Raw genomic sequence first — 23,606 nt, forward strand, 5'->3', positions numbered from 1 at the left:
AAAAAAAAAAAAAAAGGTATTCATCCTTTCTGATGGAGGCATAAAATTCCGTTGTATATATGGACCAAATCTTTTTTTAAAATTAATTTATTGATTTTCAGCATCAATATTCAGTATTCATTATTTTTTCACCACACCCGGTGCTCCATGCAACTTGTGCCCTCTATAATACCCACCAACTGGTACCCCATCCTTCCACCCCCCCTTCAAACCTCTCAGATTGTTTTCAGAGTCCATAGTCTCTCATGATTCACCTCCTCTTCCAATTTTCCCCAACTCCCAATGTCCTCCATGCTATTTGTTATGCTCCACAAATAAGTGAAACCATATGATAATTGACTCTCTCTATTTGACTTATTTCACTCAGCATAATCTCTTCCAGTCCCGTCCATATTTGCTAAAAAAGTTGGGTATTCATCCTTTCTGATGGAGGCATAATACTCCATAGTGTATATGGACCACATTTTCCTTATCCATTTGTCTCTTGAAGGGCATCTTGGTTCTTTCCACAGTTTGGCGACCATGGCCATTGCTGCTATAAACATTGAGGGTAGAGATGGCCCTTCTTTTCACGACATCTGTATCTTTGGGGTAAATACCCAGGAGTGCAATCGCAGGGTCACAGGGAAGTTCTGTTTTTAATTTCTTGAGGAATCTCCACACTGTTCTTCAAAGAGGCTGCACCAACTTGCATTAACCCCCACAGTGTAAGAGGGTTCCCCTTTCTCCACATCACCTCCAACACATGTTGTTTCCTGTCTTGCTAATTTTGGACATTCTAACTGGTGTAAGGAGATATCTCAATGTGGTTTTAATTTGAATCTCCTTGATGGCTAGTGTTGATGAACATTTTTACATGCGTCTGATAGCCATTTGTATGTCTTCTTTGGAGAAGTGTCTGTTCATATCTTCTGCCCATGTTTTGATATGATTGTCTGTTTTGTGTGTGTTGAGTTTGAGGAGTTCTTTATAGATCCTGGATATCAACTTTTTGTCTGTACTGTCATTTGAAAATATCTTCTCCCATTCAATGGGTTGCCTCTTTGTTTTCTTGACTGTTTCTTATTCTGTGCAGAAGCTTTTGATTTTGATGAAGTCCCAAAAGTTTATTTTCACTTTTGTTTCCTTTGTCTTTGGAGACATATCTTGAAAGAAGTTGCTGTGGCTGATATCGAAGAGATTACTGCCTATGTTCTCCTCTAGGATTCTGATTGATTCCTGTCTCACATTGAGGTCTTTTATCCATTTTGAGTTTATCTTGGTGTACGGTGTAAGAGAATGGTTGAGTTTCATTCTCCTACATATACCTGCCCAGGTTTCCCCGCACCATTTGTTGAAGATACTGTCTCTTTTCCATTGTATTTTTTCCCGTTTTTTTTTTTTTGAAGATTAATTGACCATATAGTTGAGGGTCCATATCTGGACTCTCTAATCTGTTCCACTGGTCTATGTGTCTGTTTTTATGCCAGTACCATGCTGTCTTGGTGATCACAGCTTTGTAGTAAAGCTTGAAGTCAGGTAACGTGATGCCACCAGTTTTATTTTCGTTTTTTTTCTACATTTCCTTAGTGATTCGGGGTCTCTTCTGATTCCATACAAATTTTTGGATTATTTGCTCCAGCTCTTTGAAGAATACTGGTGGGATTTTGGTCGGAATGGCATTAAAGTATAGATTTCTCTAGGCAGTATAGACATTTTAACAATGTTTATTCTTCTGATCCAAGAGTATGGAATGGTTCCATCTTTTTGTATCTTCTTCAATTTCTTTCATGAGTGTTCTGTAGTTCCTTGAGTACAGATCCTTTACCTCTTTGGTTAGGTTTATTCCCAGGTATCTTATGGTTCTTCATGCTATAGTAAATGGAATTAATTCTCTAATTTCCTAAATATTCTTTATCCATTTCTCTGTTGAAGGGCATCCTTGCTCTTCCCAGTTTGGCTATTGTGCACTTTGCTGCTATAAGCATTGTGGTGCATGAGTTCCTTCTTTTCACTACATGTGTATCTTTGGGGTAAATACCCAGTAGTGCAATGCAGGATCATAAAGTAGCTTTTTTTTTTTTTTTAAACTCTTTGAGGTTCCCATTTTCCAAAGTGGCTGTTTTCCAAAGTGGCTGCACCAATTTGCATTCCCATCAATGGTGCAAGATTGTTCCCATTTCTCCACAACTTCTTCAACATTCATTGGTTTTTGCCTTGTTAATTTTTGCTATTCTTACTAGTGTAAGGTGGTATCTCAATGTGGTTTTGATTTGTATATCCCTGATGGCTAATGATGATGAATATTTTTTTCAGGTGTCTGTTAGCCATTTGTATGTCTTCTTTGGAGAACTGTCTGTTCATGTCTTCTGCCCATTTTTAAAAACATGATTATCTGTTATTTGGGTGTTGAGTTTGAGAAGTTCTTTCTCGATCTTGGATATTAGCCCTTATCTGTAGTGTCATTTGAAAATATTGTCTCCCATTCTGTGGGTTGCTTCTTTGTTTGTTGACTGTCTCCTTTGTTGTGCAGAAGATTTTGTTCTTGATGAAGTCCCAAAAGTTCATATTCACTTTTGTTTCCTTTGCCTTTGGAGACGTGTCCTGAAATAATTTGCTGTAGCCAATGTCAAAGAGGTTACTGCCTATGTTCTCCTCTAGGATTTTGATGAATTCCTGTCCTTCATTGAGGTTTTTCATGAATTTCGAGTTTATCTTTGTGTATGGTGTAAGAGAAGTTCAAATTTTATTCTTCTACATATAGGAGTCCAATTTTCCCAGCACCATTTATTGAAGAGACTGTCTTTTTCCATTGAATATTTTTTTCCTGTTTTGTTGAAGATTAGTTTACCATAGAATTGAGGGTCCATATATGGCTCTCTATTATTTTCCATTCATCTATGTGTCTGTTTTGTCCTAGTACCATGCTGTCTTGGTGATCACAGCTTTGTAATATAGCTTAAAGTCAGGCAATGTGATGTCCCAGCTTTGTTTCCTTTTTCAACTTTTCCTTTGGTATTTGGGGTATTTTCTGGTTCCATAGAAATTTTAGGATTGTTTCTTCCAGCACTTAGAATAAAGGCTGATTTTATTTTGATCAGTATAGATATTTTGAAAGTATAAATTGCTCTGGTCTAATATAAATTTTGACAGTGTTTATTCCTCTGATCCATGAGCATGGAATATTTTTGTGTCTTCTTCAATTTCTTTCATGAGTGTTCTGTAGTTCCTAGGGTATAGATCCTTTATATCTTTGGCTTGGTTTATTCCAAGGTATCTTATCATTCTTAGTGCTATAGTAAATAGTAAATAAAACTGATTCTCTAATTTTCCTTTCTGTATTTTTATTGTTAGTGTATAAGAAAGCAACGGATTTTTTGTACATTGACTTTGTATCCTGCCACATTACTCAATTACTGTATGAGTTCTAGTAGTTTAGCGGTGCAATCATTTGGGTTTTCTATATGAAGTATCATGTCATCTGTGAAGGGAGAGAGTTTTGCTTCTTCTTTGCCTATTTGAATAACTTTTATTTCTTTTTGTTGTCTAATTTCTGTTTCTAGGACCTGTAGTACTATGTAGAATAATAGTGGCAAGAGTGGGGATCCTTGTCGTGTTCCTGATCCCCAAACCAGACAAAGACCTTTTCAAAAAGGAGAATTTCAGACCAATATCTTTGATGAATATGAATGCCAAGATTCTCAACAAGATCCTAGCTAATAAGATTGAACATTAAAATGATTATCCACCACTGCAAGGTGGGATTTACCCGTGTGATGCAAGCTTGGTTTAACAGTTGCAAATCAATCAATGTGATAGAACAAATTAGTAGCAAAAGAGTGTAGAACTATATTGTCCTCTCAACTGATGCAGAGAAATAATTTGACAAAATACAGCATCCCTTCATGATTAAAACTTTTTAGAGTATTGGAATAGAGGAAATATTCTTCAATTTCATAAAATCCATCTATGAAAAACCCACAGCAAATATTCTCAATGGGGAAAAGCTCAGAGCCTTTCCCTTAAGATCATGACTTTTGGTTTCATCTCAGGTCATGACCTTGTGGTGGTGAGGTCAAGAGCTGCATGGGACTCCAAGCTCAGTGTTGAGTCTGCTTGAGATTTTCTCCCTCTCCCTCTGCTCCTTTTGATCTGTTCTTTCTCTCTTAAACAAACAAACAAACAAACAAATCTTTAAATAAGACATTCCATTTATTCAAATATCTCTTTCCATGTAGACGCCACTGGTAAATATGTGTTTGATAATCAGGTCTGTCAGTGACTACTGTAAACAATGAGACTTACAGACTGAGCAGAGAGCAGGAATCTAGCTAGGAGAATAAAACCCATGAATTGTTATAAAACACATTATTATGCTTATGAGGAAGAGCAGTGAATGTAGGGATATACAAAAATGACAGACCCAAATTGAAAAACTGTGGTCTCAGATTTATAACAACATGCCATAATGTAATGTAACATAATGTAATATAACATAATGTAATGTAACGTAATGTAACGTAACAACACAACAACAGTAAATAAATGGCCTAGTGGCCAAATGGAATTTTTTCCATCATGGTGGTTAACACGTGACTATTCTTTAACCCAATGAGCCACCCAGGCGCCCCTAACACGTGACTATTCTTTTAGTAAAACTAAAAACATATTTGTGCAGTGATTTTTGCCTTTAGGAAGAAATGAATCTTAGGAAATTCAAGTAGTTCCATGAGATAAATGGGTATTTCTAATTTTTTCATATCAAAGGTTGCACTTCTTGGCATTCTCCCAAAGGATACAAACATAATGATTTGATGGGACAGCAACACCCCATTGTTTATAGCAGCAATGTCCATAATAGCTAAACTTTGGAAAGAGCTCAAATGTCTATGGATATGGATAAAGATATTATATATATATATAAAAAATATCTTTATATTTATAAATATATATATTATATATTTGCACATATATTTATAAATATATATATATATATATTTATATATTTTATATATTTGCAGTGATTTGGATGAAACTGTAGAGTATTTTGCTAAGTAAAATAAGTCAACCAGAGAATGACAAGTATCATATGATTTCATTCACATGTAGAATTTAAGAATATAAGAAACAAAACAGAACATCATAGGGAAAGGGAAGGAAAATAATATAAGATGAAATCAGAGAGAGAGAAAGAGAAACCATTGAGACTCTTAACTGTAGGAAACAAACTGAGAGTTGCTGGAGGGGATGTGGGTGGGGGGATGGGGTAACTGGGTGATGGGCATTAAGGAGGTCCTATGATGCAATGAGCACTGTGTGTTACATGCAACTGATGAATAACTGAACTCTAGCTCATTAATGATACACTCTTTGTTAGTTAATTAAATTTCAATAAAATAAAATTTCTAGGGGTTCTGATTTAGAGATGGTTAGAAGACATAAATAGACACTTCTCTAAATAAGGCATACAATGGCCAACAGACTCATGAGGAAATGCTTCACATCACTTCTCATCAGGGAAATACAAATCAAAAGCACAATGAGATTCCATCTTATGACAGTTAGAATGGCTAAAATTAACAGAGCAGTAAATAAATGTCAGTGAGAATGTGGAGAAGGGGAACTCTCTTCCACTGTTGGTGGGAATGCAAGCTGGTACAACTACTCTGGGAAACAATGTGGAGGTTCCTCAAGAAGTTGAAAATAGAGTTACCTCACAACCCAGTAATTGCACTACTGGGTATTTGCCAAAAAGACATAGATGCAGTGAAAAGATGGGGCACCTGAAACCCAATGTTCATAGAAGCAATATCTACAATAGCCAGACTGTGGGAGGGACCAAGTTGTCCTTCAATAGATGAATGTATAAATATGTAGGTCATATATACAATGTCATATTACTCAGCCATCAGAAAAGAGAATACCTGCCATGTATATCTTGTGTATGGAACTAAAGGGTATTATGCTAAGTGAAATATTCAGTAAGAGAAAGACAATTATCATGTGGTTTTACTCATATGTGGAATATAAGGAATGGCAGAGGATCATAGGGGAAGGAGGGAGAACTGAATGGGAAGAAATCAGAGTGGGAGACACTTTGAATGACTTTCAACTCCAGGAAACAAACTTAAGTTTGCAGAAAGGGAGGAAGGTAAGGGGATGGGATAACTGGGGGATGGGTATTAAGGAGGGCACATGATGTGATAAGCACTGGGTGGTATATTCAAGTAATGAATCATTGAACACTACACCAAAAACTAATGATGTACTATATGTTGGCTAATTGAACTAAAAACAAACAAAAAACAAACAAACAAATGAACAAAACAAAACCCTAAATTAAATTTAAAAACCCAAATTTGGGGAATAAATTAAGAAATAAAGGAAGAAAATAAAGTGAAAACAGTTGGATATCAGAGAATGGTAACTGTTTACTAAAATGCATAACTAAATTATACTTAGAAATTGAAAAAAATTAAAATTCTAAGAAATAACTGAAAGAAGCAAGTTCTACTTCCAGAATATGCTTTAAAAAATCATAACTTCCAACTCTAAGGCTTTGAAACCTGTAATTAAGGGAAATTCTTCAGTCCCAGGACAACTGGCCCTTTGATAGCTGTCATCCCAGAGAATCTCATCAGAACTCGTTTTATGTCTCTGTTCCTCAGGCTATAGATGAAAGGGTTCAGCATGGGTGTGACCACCGTGTACATCACTGAAGCCACTGCACTTGCATGGGAGCTCTGTGTAACAGCAGAGCTAAGGTACACTCCTAGGCCTGTACAATAAAATAAGGAAACAACTGAGAGGTGAGATGCACAGGTGGAAAATGCTTTGTACTTCCCCTCAGCTGATGAGATTCTATGTATACAGGAAACTATCTTAGAATAAGAGTAAAGGACCCCAGCCAAAGGAGCACCACCCAGAAGCATAGCTGCAAAATACATTACCACATTATTGAGAAAAGTGTCAGAACAAGCAAGTTGGATCATCTGATTGAGTTCACAGAAAAAGTGGGGGATTTCCAGCTCAGTACAGAAGGACAGCCGCAACACCATTGAAGTTTGTAAGAGGGAATGCAAGACACTCATGATCCAGGATGCCAGAACCAGCAATGCACAGAGCTGAGGATTCATGATGACTGTGTAGTGCAAGGGTTGGCAGATGGCCACAAACCTGTCATAGGCCATCACTGCCAGAAGATAGATGTCCAACCCTGAAAAGATTATGAAAAAGTACATCTGGGTGATGCAGCTTGCATAGGTTATGACTTGGCTCTGAGTCTGGATGTTCCACAGCATCTTTGGGACGGTGGTGGAGGTGAAACAGATGTCTGCAAAGGACAAGTTTATAAGGAAGAAGTACATGGGGGTGTGAAGGTGGGAGTCAGAGGCAATAACCAGGATGATGAGCAGATTCCCAAACACAGTGATCAGGTACATGGAGAGGAAAAGCCCAAATATGAGTGTTTGCAGCTCTGGTCCCTCTGAAAATCCAAGAAGAAGGAATTCTGACATCGTTGTATCATTGTTTGGTTGCATGTGGTTGCACTGACTTTTCAGGAAAAAGGAAAAGATGTCATTAATTTTCACATGAATAGCATTCCTCACATGCTTAAAATGCTACATTTTATATTTTGCAGTCAAGAAGTTAATTTCAGTATCTTGTTTAGGGATTGTCTTCCTTGAAGAGATTCCCTCCCATTCTATCTCTGATTAGGCTTTTTTTTTTTTTTTTCTCCTTTTCTCCATTCTCCACAGAGGTCATGCTTTCTACCGTTCTATTGAGAATATCTTTTGGGAAACCTGGGTGGCTGAGTTGGTTAAAGATCTGACTCTTGGTTTCAGCCGAAGTCATGATCTCAGTATTTTGAGATGGAGCCCTTCATCAGACTCTGCTTTTGGTATGGAGTCTTCTTGATGTTCTCTCTCTCCCTTGCTCTCTGTTCTCCCTCCATTCACACACACACTCTCTCTCTCAAAAAATTATCTTTCATGCATTCAAGGAGTTTGTATTGAGTGTCAAACATGTTCCTTGTGATGTGTGATCAATGAGTATATGATCCTTAAAATCAAAAGCCAGTATAATCCAGTGATGGAGAAGGAACAGAAAAAAATAAAAATATTAATAATATATGAGAGGCTATCATTGCTATAAAGAGAACAAGAGTAAGTATCAAAGAAAGAGAGGATATGAGTGTTATTTTGTAATTGGTGTTCAGTTAAGACCAGTAAATTAGGTGACATTTGAAGAAAGACCCTAAGTTAGTGAGAGCAGGATCCTTGGACAAGTCTGGGGAAGTGTGTGCTGGCAGAAGGAATGGCCTCTGTAGAGGCCCTGGGGATTATATTACCTTGAGCTACTCGAGTTCAAAAAAGGAAGTAAGTGTGGGAAGGGGAATGAGCAGGAGAGTGGTAAGAGATGGTGTCAGGCAATTTCAGAGATAGGTGACTTCACTGTAGTTAAACTCCAAGAAAAAGGAGTCAACAGTCCAAAGTGCATACTTCTTGTATTTTATAATCTACTTGCAGAGGTGTCCTGTAAATTGAAATGCAATCCCTCCCACATACCATCTGATCATTGAATTCTGACCTCTCTATTATGAGTCACCTTGGAATATGTTAAATTGTGAACCTGAGCTCTGTGGTCTCTTCTCACTCCACAAGATGCATACTCATGTGTGTGTGTGTGCGTGCGTGCACACACACACAAACAAACACACCCCAATTCATTGTCCCCTGGTCTGTGTTCTTACTATGACTCCTCACTCCTAACCCCAATGATGAAGTTGGAATGGCTGTAACTTAGGCTGGCCAGATCAATTATCATTCCTCTAAACAATGAAAATGCTACCCAACATTCCAGTTATTAAGTTTCACATGGATAAATAAAATTGACAAATCAGACTGGCATGCTCATTTTCTGTCCTGTATTTTTAAGGAAACACAAAGAACCTCTCAAAAAGCAGATAAAGGGAGAGAGAGAGAGAGAGAGAGAGAGAGGATCTAAAGAGGGAAATCAAACAGAAATGACAAAAAGATCAAATGGTTCAGGTGGTCCCTGAAACCTTAGAGACCAAGAGGAAGAAACCACCCTTTGTTCTGACAACATTCTAACTCTCGTTATTTCCCTGATGCCCCTCAAAATAATAGAAGGACAAAATTAAATCCATCCCAAAGACAAAGGTAGTGGTATCTTCATGGTGTCATTAAGCTTACAGAACGAATGAACCTAGAGAAGAGTGTGCTAAGGGGAGAAACAAGCACTTCAGCAGAGGAAACAGGCCAAGTACAGCATGGTTGGTCACAGTAGGATGAACTGTGTGGAGACTTGTTTCTCTGCACCTGTCACATGTTTGTTTGACTGATTGGGTTGGGATCTATGAGGGGGTGGGGAAAGTCCCTCTCCTTTCCTTATGTGACATACTTTCTTGGTTTTTCCTTGGCTTTGCATTCTGATCTTTTTTTGACAATCACACACTCTGATCCTTTTCTGGACACACTCTGATCCTTTTCTGGTCTTTGCACAACACCTAAGGCCAATTCAGACCTCACTCTAGCAAGTTCAGCACATGTCATGATAATCTGTCCTGTTTCTAAATGAAGGTCTTCATAAGATTCATGCCCGAGGGTTTCATATGACACGCACTTATGCCATTATACTATAACTTCACTATCATTTTGCGAGAACAAAAGGAGCAGGGCCTTGATAGACAATGCTTAGTATAAGTTTTCAAAATGGGATGTGGAGTATGCACACATATGGAAATAAATTTGAGAAAATGAGAAGTTCTGACCTAAAAGCACCGGCAGTGACACCGAAGACAGTTATGTAGAGTGGTTTCATGAAACAGTGTTAGACAAAACTGAATGGAACATTAAAATGAACTAAGATAAGATGTGCAATAGTAGTAACTGAAAAATATCAACATGGGTCAGCAATTTACTTAGAAAAGACCTTGGTGTAAGAATATAGCATAGAAATTCCCTAGAACTCTCTGACCTGAGCAGATGCTTTGTTCATATTTGTTCATTGAATAAGGAATTAGGTTTCAGATCACTATGGACATTTCATATATGTCAAGGTTTTATTTCAATTTATTTGGTAAAGGTTGTTCCATACAAGATGGCACACATGTGATGCATCTGGAAGAAAATAAATTTGTTCTTAATTTCTCATATCTTAAATAATTCAGAGGGCTTACAGACCTCTATGTAAATGGGAAATGCTCATTCAGGTGAAGGTGTAAAATACTATAGATACAAGTTATAGATTAACAAAACCATTTTTGTTGCAATTAATGTAATTAATTGTAATTAATTCTGTAATCAATTACAATTAATTACATTAATTAATCTTCTGATTAATTAATTAGAAGATAGACATATTTAACAATATAAAATTTAAAACTTTTAATGGAAAGTATATCCAACCAAATGTCAATGAAGGGTTAGTTCTAGGGAAGATGCCAGAACATTAGGGGACCCTTGTTTCATCTAGTCCCTTGAATTCAGCTAGGTATCTATTAAATCATATTGAACACCTGTGAACTCAATCTGAGATACAAGAAAAGAATTTCTCTAATTCTACAAATAGAAAAGTGACCACTTTTTGCAAGACAGGAGGTATGGAGAAATGAAGAGATGCATTTGAAGGTAAACTGTGGGGAAAGGGAGCCTTCATAAGCTGGCTACTGGAAAGTGATATAGCAGTGGAGTGCAAAATTGGAACTTTTAGAAGTCTGCTCCTAGAGGGATATCCTTGCCTGGAAGGTGCTTAAGTGGTGAAGCAGGGTAGAATCTCAAGTGGGACAATGTGGTCTCAGAATCTATAGGCTTCCAGAAAGAGTGGGGGTGACTGAGTGAGACAGAGTTCCCAAGCATTGAAGTGGGGAAGCCAGCTACAGTCAGCAAGCCCAGGAATGGGCTTTCAGCTCAGTGTTGCCATAAACCAGGAAGCACAGTAGAATTGGGCAACCACTGTCTGAGAAGGGGCCCAGTAAGCAGCAGAGCTGGGGTGAGTTCCTTCTCCTTCCCCCAGGAGGAGTGACACAGGTGCACACTATGGGAGTCTGCAAGGTTTTGAGACTTGAAATGGGGTTGCATGACTGAGATAGAAATGCAGATCACAGTCTGGGTGAAGACAGAGTGTGGATGGAAACCAGGGAGACAAAAATGATTGACTGCTTTTCTCTGAGGGCACACTGAAGAGTAGGAATTGAAACCTTTTAGTCCTGGGGCAGGAGAGTGGGGTGCTACCATTTTTATTTTCATCCTCTAAAACCATGTGGGAAATCCTTCAGGTAAGAAAAAAAAAAGAAAAAAAGAAAAAATGCCATATAGAGCAACCTGGAGCCATTTTACACTGAGTCTGGCCTCTTGGCAAAGGTATTACAACTGGACTGGGCAAAGACATCTGAGAATCAGTGCAACATCTCCCCCAGAAGACCAGCAGGAACATCAAGCTTATACCGATTCTACAGATCACACAGAACTGAACATTTCCCCAGTGCTAGGGAAAATACTGTGTAGAATTTGAGGTTTTTCCTTATGGTTCTTTAGTCTTTCAGTTTAAAATTTCCTCTTTTTTTCATTTTTTCCATTTTAAATCATTTCTTATTTTATCAATTTTTAAAAAGACTTTTAATTTTTTATTTGACATTTACATTTAATAGATATATTCTTCATTGTATTCAGTGTATCCATTAATTGTATCCATTCACTGGGGTTGCTGGGGCTGTGGTTGGTATTTCTGTATTTTGTCTCTCATTCATCTATTGTTTCTGGATAAAATGACCAGAAGTAAAAATTCCCAGAAAAAAAGAAGAAGAGACAGTACTAACTGCATGAGACTTAATAAATATGGATATTAATAAAACGTCAGAGCTAAAATTCAGGATGACAGTTATTAAGATACTAGTGGGCTTGAAAAAACCATAGAGGATACTAGGGAATATGTTTCTGGAGAAAAAAGAACTAAAATATAATTAGTTCGAATTCAAAAAAGTTATTAATGAGATGCAATGAAAATGGAGGCTCTTATTGCCAGCATAAATGAGGCAGAAGAAAGAAACAGTGATACAGAAGATAAAATTGTGTAGAATAAAGAAACTGAGAAAAAGACAAACAACTACTAGATCACGAGGAGGGGATTTGAAAGATCAACAATTCCATAAAGTGAAACAATATTAGAATAACTGAGGTCCCACAGAAAAGGAAAGAGAGAGAGAGAGGGGCAGAAGGGATATTTGAGCAAATTATATCTGAGAATTTCCCTAATCTGGGGAAGGAAACAGCCATTCAAGTCCAGGAGGCAAAGAGAATCCTCCTCAAAATCAAGAAAAATAAATCAACACCTTGACATACAATAGTGAAGCTTGCAAATTTCAGAGACAAAGGAAAAAAAATGCTGAAAACAGCTCATCTAACAGAGAGATCTGGCAGGGCAGAAAGGACTGGCATGATATATTCAATGTGCTAAACTGGGAAAATATGCAGTCAATAATACTTAATCCAGCAAGGTTGTTATTCAGAAAAGAATGAGAGATATAGAGCTTTCAGGACAAACAGAAACTAGAGGATTTGTGGTCACTAAACCAGACCTGGAAGAAATATTAAAGAGGATTCTTTAAGCAAAGAGAGAAACCCAAAGTAACAAAGACCAGATAGGGACAAAGACAATCTCCAGAAACAGTGACTTTATGGGTAATACAATGGAATATCTTTCTTTTCTTTAATCTCTAAATTTTAAAAATTTTATTTATTTTTACATTTCTTTACAGTATTCCAAAATTTTTATCTTTCAATAATTACTCTGAATATAGATGAGCTAAATGCTCCAATCAAAAGACACAGGGTATCAATTTGGATAAAAGAACAAGACCACTACTAGGTATTTACCCCAAAGATACAGATGGAGTGAAAAGAAGTGCCATCTGTACCTCAATGTTTATAGCAGCAATGGCCACAGTCGCCAAACTGTGGAGAGAATCAAGATGCCCTTCAATGGACGAATGGATAAGGAAGATGTGGTGCATATACACTATGGAGTATTATGCCTCCATAAGAAAGGAAGAATACCCAACTTTTGTAGTAACATGTACGGGACTGGAAGAGATTATGCTGAGTGAAATAAATCAAGCAGAGAGTGTGAATTATTATATGGTTTCACTTATTTGTGGAGCATAACAAATAGCATGGAGGACAAGGGGAGTTAGAGAGGAGAAGGGAGTTGAGGGAAATTGGAAGGGGAGGTAAACCATGAAAGACTATGGACTCTGAAAAACAATCTGAGGGTTTTGAAGGGGTGTGGGGTGGGAGGTTGTGGGAAGCAGGTGGTGGGTATTAAAGAGGGCATGGATTGCATGGAGCACTGGGTGTGGTGCAAAAACAATGAATACTATTACACTGAAAAGAAATTTAAAAAAATTGTATACCCCTATAAGTCAGTGACTATCTTAAGCAGATACTAGATGCTCATTGGCGAAAGATGGTCTATAGCTATTTTTTTTCAGGAAGGAATTTGAACAAAATAATGTCTGAGACACTGCTTTTGTTTAGTGGTGCTCTTATTTCAGGAATAAACTTAAACAGAACATGCCAAAAAAAAAATCCATCAAAATCTTAGAGAAGAACTCAGGCAGAAGCCTCCTTCACCTCCTCTGTGGCAACTTCTTTCTAGACATATCTCCAAAGACAAGGAAAACAAAAGCAAAAATGAACTACCGGGACTTCATCAAGATAAATAGCTTTTGCACAGCAAAGAAAACAGTCACCAAAACCAAAAGACAACCTACGGAATAGGAGATGATACCTGCAATTGTCTTATCAGATAAAGGGCTAGTATCCAAGATTTATTTTTTTAAAGATTTTATTTATTTATTTAACAGACGGAGATCACAAGTAGGCAGAGAGGCAGGTGGGGGGGGGGAGCAGTTTCCCTGCTGAGCAGAGAGCCTGATGCAGGGCTCAATCCCACCACGCTGGTATCATGACCTAAGCCAAAGGCAGAGACATTAACCCATTGAGCCACCCAGGTGACCCTGTATCCAAGATTTATAAAGAACTTATGAAACTCAACACCAAAAAAAAAAAAAAAATATCAAGCCAAGAAATGGGCAGAAGACATTAACAGGCATTGTTCCAAAGAAGACATCCATATGGCCAACAGACACATTAAAAAAATTCTCAACATCACTCAGCATCAGGGAAGTACAAATCAAAACCAAAATGAAGTACCACCTTACACCTTTCAGAATGGCTCATATTAACAAGTCAGGAAACAATAAATGTTGGCAAGAATGAAGAGAAAGGGGAACCCTCTTACACTGTTGGTAGGAAAGCAAACTAGAACAGCCACTCTGGAAAACAGTATGGAGTTTCCTCAAGAAACTAAAAAATAGAGCTATCTTATTACCCAACAATTATACTACTAAGCATTTACCCCAAAGATACAGATGTAGTGATCCAAAGGAGCAACTGTACACCAATGTTTATAGCAACAATGTTCACAATAGTTGAACTATGGAAAGAGCCCAGATGTCTATTGACAGATGAATGTATGAAGAAGATGTATTTATATACAATGGTATATTATTCAGCCATCAAAAAGAATGAAGTCTTACCATTTACCTTGACTTGGATGGAACTCGGGGGGATGTTATGCTGACTGAAATAATTCATTCAGAGAAAGACAATTATCATATGTCTCACTTATATGTGCAAGATAAGAAATAATGCAATGGATCATAGGGGAATGGAGTGAAAACTGAATGGGAAGAAATCAAAGAGAGAGAGAGAGAGAGAAACCATGAGAGGCCCTTAACTATAGGAAACAACTTGAGGGTTTTTGGAGGGATGGTCGGTGGTGGGATCGGGTAACTGGGTGAGGGGCATTAGGGAGGGTATGTGCTGTGAGGAGCACTGAGTGTTACATGCAAGTGATTGATAATTAAATTCTACATCTGAAACTGATGATGTCTTATATGTTGGTCAATTGAATTTAAGTAAAATGAAAACAAAAATAAGTCAATGAGCAGTCATGCCACAGGCTGCAGTATAGGCTGAGTTTATGGGCAGATAATAATGATAAGCATCTAAAAATGAACCTGGTAATAAAATATATAAATATCTGCTCAAGTTTAAAAATGATAAGAAAACAACAATAAATCTCTTGCACATCCATCAGCCTGTGAGACAATTTAAAGATTTTGGATTCTACTTGGTTAGGAATTTTTCAACACGTAGCAAAAGAAGATTCTCTAATTTTGCTGGCAGAAAAGTGAACTGTTTCTATGCTGGGAAAAAAACCCCAAAGACAGCTATAAATATGAAAATACAGATATTCTTTAGTTCAGTGATTTTCAATCTTGGCACAATTGACATTGTGGTCCAGACCATTTTCTGTGTTATCATGTGTCCTAGGCTTTGTGAGATGTTAGAGAATCCCTGGCTTCTTCTGTCACCTCCCATATGACTCCAAATTGCTCAGTATTCCCCTGGGGAACATTATTTCCTTCAGCAGAAAAACAGAGTTTTAACATAACAATCTTAAAATATTTTTGCAGAATTGTTGAATGTAGTTAGAAAGAATAGAAAAAGCTTTCAAAGTGTGAATAGCATAGCCACATTGTGAAATGTTATGCTGACCCTGAAATAAAGAATCAGCATTTCCCTAGTTGATTGGAGGTGAGTCCATGAGGTATTATTGAATAAGAAGGAAGAATGGACACAGGTGGGAAAAAAGACTGCCCTAAAACTTAAAAGAACATTTATGATGACACAGGGTACTACTCATCCATTTGTTTGTTGTATATATGTGTATGTGTGCATCATATAGGACCAAAAGTTTAAAAAAAAAACACAAAGAATTTAAGAATAAAGATATTCAGGAGGAAAAAAAATAGGTCAAATATAGTGGCTTCAAAACAACTGTATGAGACAAAACTGCATGAAAATCTAAAACTAAGTGATATAAAGACATAAAATAATAATTGAGTGTTGTCAAGATGGGTCGCTTGTCCAGATTAAACTTCTGAAGACTTAAAAATAAAAGAATATTATGGAATTAACTTTATGACTGGAGAGGAAGTAGTATCAAAGTTATAACTTTTTTCTTATATAAAGATATATATGTTCAAATATGCTTATGTAAGGTAAAGGCAGTATTCAGTCAAATGTAAAGAAGAGAAGATGGTCAAAGATTATGCGACTTTTAGAGATTTGAAGGGACACCTGCACCCCAATGTTTATAGCAGCAATGTTCACAATAACCAGAATAAAGAAAGAGTGCAGAATTCCATCGACCAATGAATGGATAAAGAAGATACGGTGTATATATAGAACGGACTATTACTCAGCTATCAAATAGAATGAAGTCTTCTAATTTGCAATGATGTGGATGGAACTAGAGGGTATTATGCTCAGTGAAATAAGTTAGTGAGAGAAAGACAAATACCATATGATTTCATTCATATGTGGAATGTAAAAAGCAATACTGATGAATATAGCAGAAGGGAAGGAAAAATAAAATAAGATGAAAACAGAGAGGGAAGAAAATCATGAAACTCTTAACTCTGGGGAACAAACTGAATGTTCCTGGAGGGGAAGAAGGTGGGGGGATGGGTTAACTGAGTGAGCAACATTAAGGAGGGCACTTGAAGTAATGAGTGTTGCTTGTTGTATGCAACTGATGAGTTAATAAATTCTACCTATGAAACTAATAATACAATATATGTTAATTAAATTGAATTTAAGTAATTTTTTTCTAAAAAGATGCAAGTTTCAGAAATAGATCTCATCACAAAGAGCAAAAAGGAAGCATGGGAAATAAGAGAAGTGTAAAAATAAGTGGAAAATATATATAGGGGTGATTTATTAGCACTCAATGTACAAAATATTATTTTTTAATTTTTTATTTATTTTTTGAAATTTCTTTGCAGTGTTCCAGAATTCACTGTTTATGAACCACACCCAGTTCTCCATGCAATACATGCCTTCCATTATACTCACCACCAGGATCATCCAACTTACCACCCTCTAACCCTCCAAAACCCTCAGTTTGTTTCTCAGAGTCCACAGTGTCTCATGGTTCATCTCCCCATCCAATTTCCAACTAACTTCTCCTCTCATTTACTTTTTAATCTTGTTTATCTCAAGGGTGGGCAAGTGAAGAATATTAGTGACAGCTCAACTTTTCAGTAGGATAATAAAATTAAAAAATCTAACATAGAGAACAGCATATTACTGAGTGACAGACTTGGGTCCATATGGATAGTAAACACAACCCCCCACATTTATATCTATAGATAAGAAAATAGAACTCATTGCAAACAACAAAGCTGGTAAAACAAAAAACAAAGCCCTCCTTCAATTCCTTGTTTGAAAGAAGGCAATAAAACACGGGAATAAAATTCCCTGACCCCACTGTACAAATTCAAAGACCTGGTAGAGACAATGTACAATACACAAAACCAATGAATAACTAATCCACAAATATGTTCTGCTCCCTGGGTAATGAAATCATTGCAAAACAAAGCTTCTTCCGGTAGTTTATACTTGTCAGATATTTGTTTTCATATGATAACCCAGAGTAAAAGGGGATGCTGTGAAAATGTATGGTTCATGAATTACCACTGCAAGGTCCTACCTGCAAGCAATCAGTGTAGGTCTTTCTCATCAATTTAGAAACAGAGTCCAATATGCCTCATTTTAAAGATGAAATAGAAATGCCCTGACTTCACTGCACATCCCTCCATCTGTAGTATTTCTACTCTCTTTAAATAAAAAATTGGTTGGGTTCTATTTTTACTGGAACTACTTTATGCCTCCTGCCCCCTGACTTCATTGTCAACAATCACCCATGTGCTGCCGAGCTCAACGTTAATTTCTTTTTTAACAACCTCTATGAATCCATTAATAGGGTTGTCAGGCAAGCAAATGAACATAGGTTTCTAGGTTCTGGGTTAAGATTGTGAAGGTCAGCTGACTTCAGGTATGTGGACCTGGCTTGGACTGTCTTCTGAATATTTCCTGCAGTATCTGGTGGGCTCTTAGACTCACCTGAATGGGAACTCTGAAGGAGGAGTCTCTGGTTGGCAGTTGTAATTCCTCTTGGATGGAGATGTTGGTGACTAAACTCTGTCCCCACACAAGATGGCAGAAAAGAGGCTGCTGCCAATCTCCCAGCCAAGCTTAGAACTCCAGAAGAAACAACCAGGTCCTATGCAGCCCAAGGTGGCATAGGTAGAAGGCTGCCACACAGGGGGATATTTAGAGCTTCCTCTGTTTGTTCATGAGGCATGTCTACTTCTTCTCCAATCTCTAAGCACATGATTTCCATGTGGGGCACTGGTGTGGACACACAAAAAAGTTTTCCTGGAGATTGTGTGTTCCCAAAAGACCAGGTTATAACCGAGGGAATCCACATCTAATTACTCTTTCCTTGGGAACTGTGCTGCACCCAGAGTTCAGACCTCCTGACACCATATTCCAACCCTGACTTCAACTTTTCCCTGAAGTCTAGGCCTGAGAAATCTGTCTGGGTTAGATCCCTTGGATCTCCAAAATGTTGACTTGTGGTGCAGACACTGCCCTGCCATCTAAGAATATTGCTGTTTTCCTTTTCAACAGTGAGAATTGTTTATTTAATATAAACCCTGAGCCACAACATATCTGAGAAACAAACTGAGGGTTTTGAAGGAGGTGGGGGGATGGGGAAACCTGGTAGTGAGTATTAAGGAGGGCACCTATTGCATGGAGCACTGAGTGTGGTGCATAAACAACGAATATTGGAACACTGAAAAAATAAAATAATTAAAAGAATAAAAATCATTTTATTTATAATGGAAATTCTTATTGAATTGTCATGGGATCTTTGTTGAAAATTGATTGGCTATAAGTGTACTGGTTTATTTCTGAATTCTCAATTATATTCCATTGATCTATATGTCTATCCTTATGCCAATACCATGTTTAATTCCTGCTGCTTTAAGTTTTGAAATCCAGAAATGCGAGTTTCAAATTGATATGGGTACTTAAAACTCTTCATAATTTCACATGAATTTGTATATAAATTTTTAAGTCAGTTTTTATATTTCTGTAAAAATGGCTATTGGCATTTTCATAGGAACTGCCTTAATCTGTAGATCATTTTGGCATTTTTGACATCTTCACAATATTAAATCATTCTACATGAAAAAAATAAAACAATACACTTATAAAAAGGAATTTTCAGTAGCAAGCTAAAGAAGGTCCTCCTAAATATGGGCCCTCCCACATTTTTAATCCCTAGTATGATTAACGTGTTGTTATAGCAAAGAAAGTTTAAGGTATAGATTGTACATGGTTGCTAATCAACTGCCATTAAGATAAAAAAATTAGAAATGATTGTACTGGTGGGACTAAGGTAATCACAATGAGCCTCCAAATGTTGATGAGGGAGACAAAAGAGTTGGTGTCAGAGAGACTTTGAAACTGTTGCCCTGCTGACTCTGAAGGTGGAGGAAGAGTCAGGAGCCCAGAAACACAGGAAGCCAGCAAGAGAGACTGGACTTGGAAAGGAAACAGATTCTCCTTTGAACCTCCAGAAGGAGCTCAAACCTGCAGACATCTTGCTATTAGTCCAATGAGACTTCTTCCATGCTTCTGACTCCAGAACTGTAAAAGCATGTATTTTTTTTTTTTTGTCGAATCACCTTATTTTTTTAATTTATTTTTTATTTATTTTCAGCATAACAGTATTCATTATTTTTGCATCACACCGAGTGCTGTATGTATTTGTTTTAAGCAATTACTGTGGGGAATATTGTACAGAAGCAGGAAGAATCTGCTATGGACATGGTCATTAACATTATTGAAGGAAACTGAGTTTAAGTCTCTCAATTCACTCAGCAACTTCCCTTGGATAAGGGCAAATGCATTTTTTTTTCTTTTCTCCCTTTTTAAAAATTATGTTCAGTTAGCCACTGTATAGTACATCATTAACTTTTGATATAATGTTCCATGATTCATTATATGCAGTTAATCCCGTGCTTATTACAAAACGTGCCTTCCATAAGAACCTACACTAATAGAAAAAAAAATCTATTTGGAGATATTCTGCCCCATCACATGGTAGAGCAAATTCCTTTGGCTTAAATGTGAGTGTGGTCTGACTATGAGGCCTTTGAGACAGTGACATGGGAAAGGAACTCATGATCAAAATTAAGGTCACCCATTGTAATTTATAATTTTGTGTCTATATATTTTTTAAGATTTTATTTATTTATTTATTTGACAGAGAAAGATCACAAGGAGACGGAGAGGCAGGCAGAGAGAGAGAGGGAAGCAGGCTGCTGAGCAGAGAGCCCGAAGTAGGGCTTGATCCCAGGATTCTGAGATCACAACCCGAGCTGAAGGGAGTTTAGTCCACTGAGCCACGCAGGAGCCCCTTGTGTCTTTATTTTTGAATTTTTTTTCATTTTTTTTTATTGATTCAACCATTCATTTTCCCACAACCACTTGAATGTTTTCTTTGGAGTAAAAAATTATTTTCCACGTATTTCATTCTATTCTTACAATAGTCATATAAAGTTTTGCTTGGTATTCCACACTGGTTTCAGAAATAAGGAAGGAGGCTCAGGTGTCTGGAAATTTTTTTTCAATTTTCTCTATTTTTTAAAAGATTTTAATCTTATTTTTTCAGTGTTTCAAGATTTATTGTTTAGGCACCACACCCAGTGCCCCATGCAATGTTTCCTCCTTAATACCCACCACTAGGCTCACCTAACCTTACCCCAAACCCTCCCCTCCAAAACCCTCGGTTTGTTTCCCAGAGTCCACAGCCTCTCATGGTTTATCTCCCCCAATTCACTTTTTCTTTCCTTCTCCTAATGTCCTCCATATCTCTTATTCTCCACAAGTAAGTGAAACCATATGATAATTGACTCTCTCTGCTTGACTTATTTCACTTAGCATAATCTCCTCTAGTCCCATCCACATTGATACAAAAGTTGGGTATTCATCCTTTCTGGTGGCTGTGTAATATTCCATTGTATGTATGGACCATACTGTCTTTATCAATTCATTTGTTGAAGGGCATCTCTTCTCTTTCTACAGTTTGGCAATTGTGGCCATTACTGCTATGACCATTGGGGTACAGATGACCTTTCTTATCACTACATCTGTATCTTTGGGGCAAATACCCAGTAGCACAATTGCAGGATCTTTAGGATAGCTTGAGGGATCTCCACACTGTTTTCCAACATGGCTGCACCAATTTGCATTCCCACCAAAAGTGTAGTAGTTTTCCCCTTTCTTCACATTCTCTCCAACACTTGTAGTTTACTGTCTTGTTAATTTTGGCCATTCTAACTGGTGTAAAGTGGTATCTCAATGTGGTTTTGATTTAAATTTCCTTGATGAATAATGATAATGAACATCTTTTCATGTGTCTGTTAGCCATTTGTATGTCTTCTTTGGAGAAGTAACAATTACCTAACAATACAGGTAAGGTTTATGGAACTGTCTTAAATTATACACAAATGGAAACTTGTGCTAATCACTTCATTTTTTCCATTTTTATGTAGCTCCTTTAATTCACCAAACTGTGCACTCTAAATCTGAAGTTTATTGTGTGTAATTATACTCCTGTGACTTAATAAAGTAGGGAGATATCTGTGGTGCATGGCTAATGGTAGGATCTAGAGCATAGGTAGCTGACTCTACATTGAAGGTCTGGGAGAGAGCTCTTCTAACAGGGAAGAAAAGCAAGAGTTGTATGGATGTAGGAACAGTGGGCAGAAAGTAAAACAATCCACAAGAGTTCATTTAATTTGTAATAGAAGGGTATGTTACATATAGAAATGTGGCAATAAGGCCATAAATTGGCTGAAAAAGAAGAGCACTATAGCTTCATATAACATCACTTATGAACCTTAGAAATGCAACATAGATTTCACACCTGACTCCAGACCCATGAGGAGCTCACCAGAGATCCAGAATATAATGCCATTTGATTGTAAATGTATTAGTTATGAGGAAAACAAAGGCAAGAAAATGTAGGCAAAAGTCAATTTCCTTACATCCTGCAGCCCCTGATGAATCCCTGAGACATGGAGAACGTGACACTCCTCCAGGAATCATGTCTGCCTTCATATTGATGTTTTATTATAGACTAAAAGCAACCATATCTTGGCAATAATCCAAACTGCAGGGTTCTGTAAACCTCATGTTCAGCATAAATTCCATAGAAACTTATATTACCTCTAACCCTCCTTCTACAAACTCCAAAATAAAAAATCAGTCACTTTTCAGAATCCTGATCCACCTCTTTATGCCCATATAACTTGCCCACATACTATAATAAAATCACATTTCTGCATGATAAAATGTCTTAAGAATTCTTTCTTGACTGTTGTGTTCAGCCACCCCACTTCAGTATGATATCCCATTTGACAAGGAGAGTCTGTTATACAGCAAGAGCTGACTGACACAATAATCCAAATGAACAGACCTAAGGCAGTTAGAACATGTGCTGCATTCTATTTGCGGCTTATGATCTGATATTAAGGAGAGCAGTCATGATCATTGTTATTCAAGTTTATTTCTGGTGACATTATGAACAAGTGACTATATGCGGGCTCCTTTTTGGGTCACTGGGACAGTCTGAAGGACATGGTATTGGTGACTCTGAACCACACAATCGGCAGGGCGTCCAACTTTCCAGTGAATCATCTTCTGATCATGCATGTGGAAAGATTTATGAGTAGGAAGGAGGCACAAAATGGATGATGCTGATAATGTTCTTTCACCATCTCTTAGCATTTGTGACAAATATTAGGAACGGAATTATTTCATGAATGAAAGAGCCATATTACCATGTAACTTTGTAAATATTCAGTAAAAAGAGGAAGATGATTCAATGATAAAACATTCAATGATAAAACTAACAAACCCTTTGTCTCAATGAATAAATCCCTTCAAATGTGGACACCAATTTTTCTTGCTCTAATAAGCAGATGCACAACATAAACTTTGATGTAAAAGAAAGAAAGAAAGAAAAAGAAAAAAGAAACATTTTGTGTAGTAAAAAAGGGGTGTTTTGAAATTTTGCTTCATCATATTTATGGTCATCCTGACACTAAGAACAAACCATCTTTTTTTTTTTAATTTCTTTTCAGCATAACAGTATTCATTATTTTTGCACCACACCCAGTGCTCCATGCAATCCGTGCCCTCTCCAATACCCATTATCTGGATCCCCCAACCTCCCATCCCCTGCTCCTTCAAAAACTTCAGGTTGATTTTCAGAGTCCATAGTCTCTCATGGTTCACCTCCCCTTCCAATTTCCTCCAACTCCCTTCTCCTCTCTATCTCCCCTTGTCCTCCATGCTATTTGTTATGCTTCACAAATAAGTGAAACCATATGATAATTGATTCTCTCTGCTTGACTATTTCACTAAGCATAATCTCTTCCAGTCCCGTCCATGTGGCTACAAAAGTTGGGTATTCGTCCCTTCTGATGGAGGCATAATACTCCATAGTGTATATGGACCACATCTTCCTTATCCATTCGTCCGTTGAAGGGCATCTTGGTTCTTTACACAGTTTGGCGACTGTGGCCATTGCTGCTATAAACATTGGGGTAC

At 37.3% G+C, this 23,606-nt stretch overlaps 1 protein-coding gene and 1 pseudogene across 1 annotated transcript; one reads left to right on the top strand and one right to left on the bottom strand.

The window, feature by feature from the left end:
* The window catches only part of LOC132010377 (olfactory receptor 7A17-like), a 7,498-nt pseudogene extending 3,937 nt beyond the window's left edge, over positions 1–3,561 (top strand).
* A 2,990-nt stretch (positions 3,562–6,551) lies between these two features.
* On the bottom strand, positions 6,552–7,520 carry LOC132010378 (olfactory receptor-like protein OLF4). Its single transcript, XM_059388252.1, has one exon. The coding sequence runs from the start codon at positions 7,518–7,520 to the stop codon at positions 6,552–6,554; it is 969 nt and encodes a 322-aa protein (XP_059244235.1).
* Between the last annotated feature and the right edge of the window lie 16,086 nt (positions 7,521–23,606).

This window comes from Mustela nigripes, chromosome 2 (assembly GCF_022355385.1).
Source record: "Mustela nigripes isolate SB6536 chromosome 2, MUSNIG.SB6536, whole genome shotgun sequence".
In the NCBI taxonomy this organism is placed as follows: Eukaryota; Metazoa; Chordata; class Mammalia; order Carnivora; family Mustelidae; genus Mustela; species Mustela nigripes.

What these genes read in the sequence shown, in the direction of transcription:
- LOC132010378 (XM_059388252.1), bottom strand. Translation starts at nt 7,520, where the DNA reads ATGCAACCAAACAATGATACAACGATGTCAGAATTCCTTCTTCTTGGA.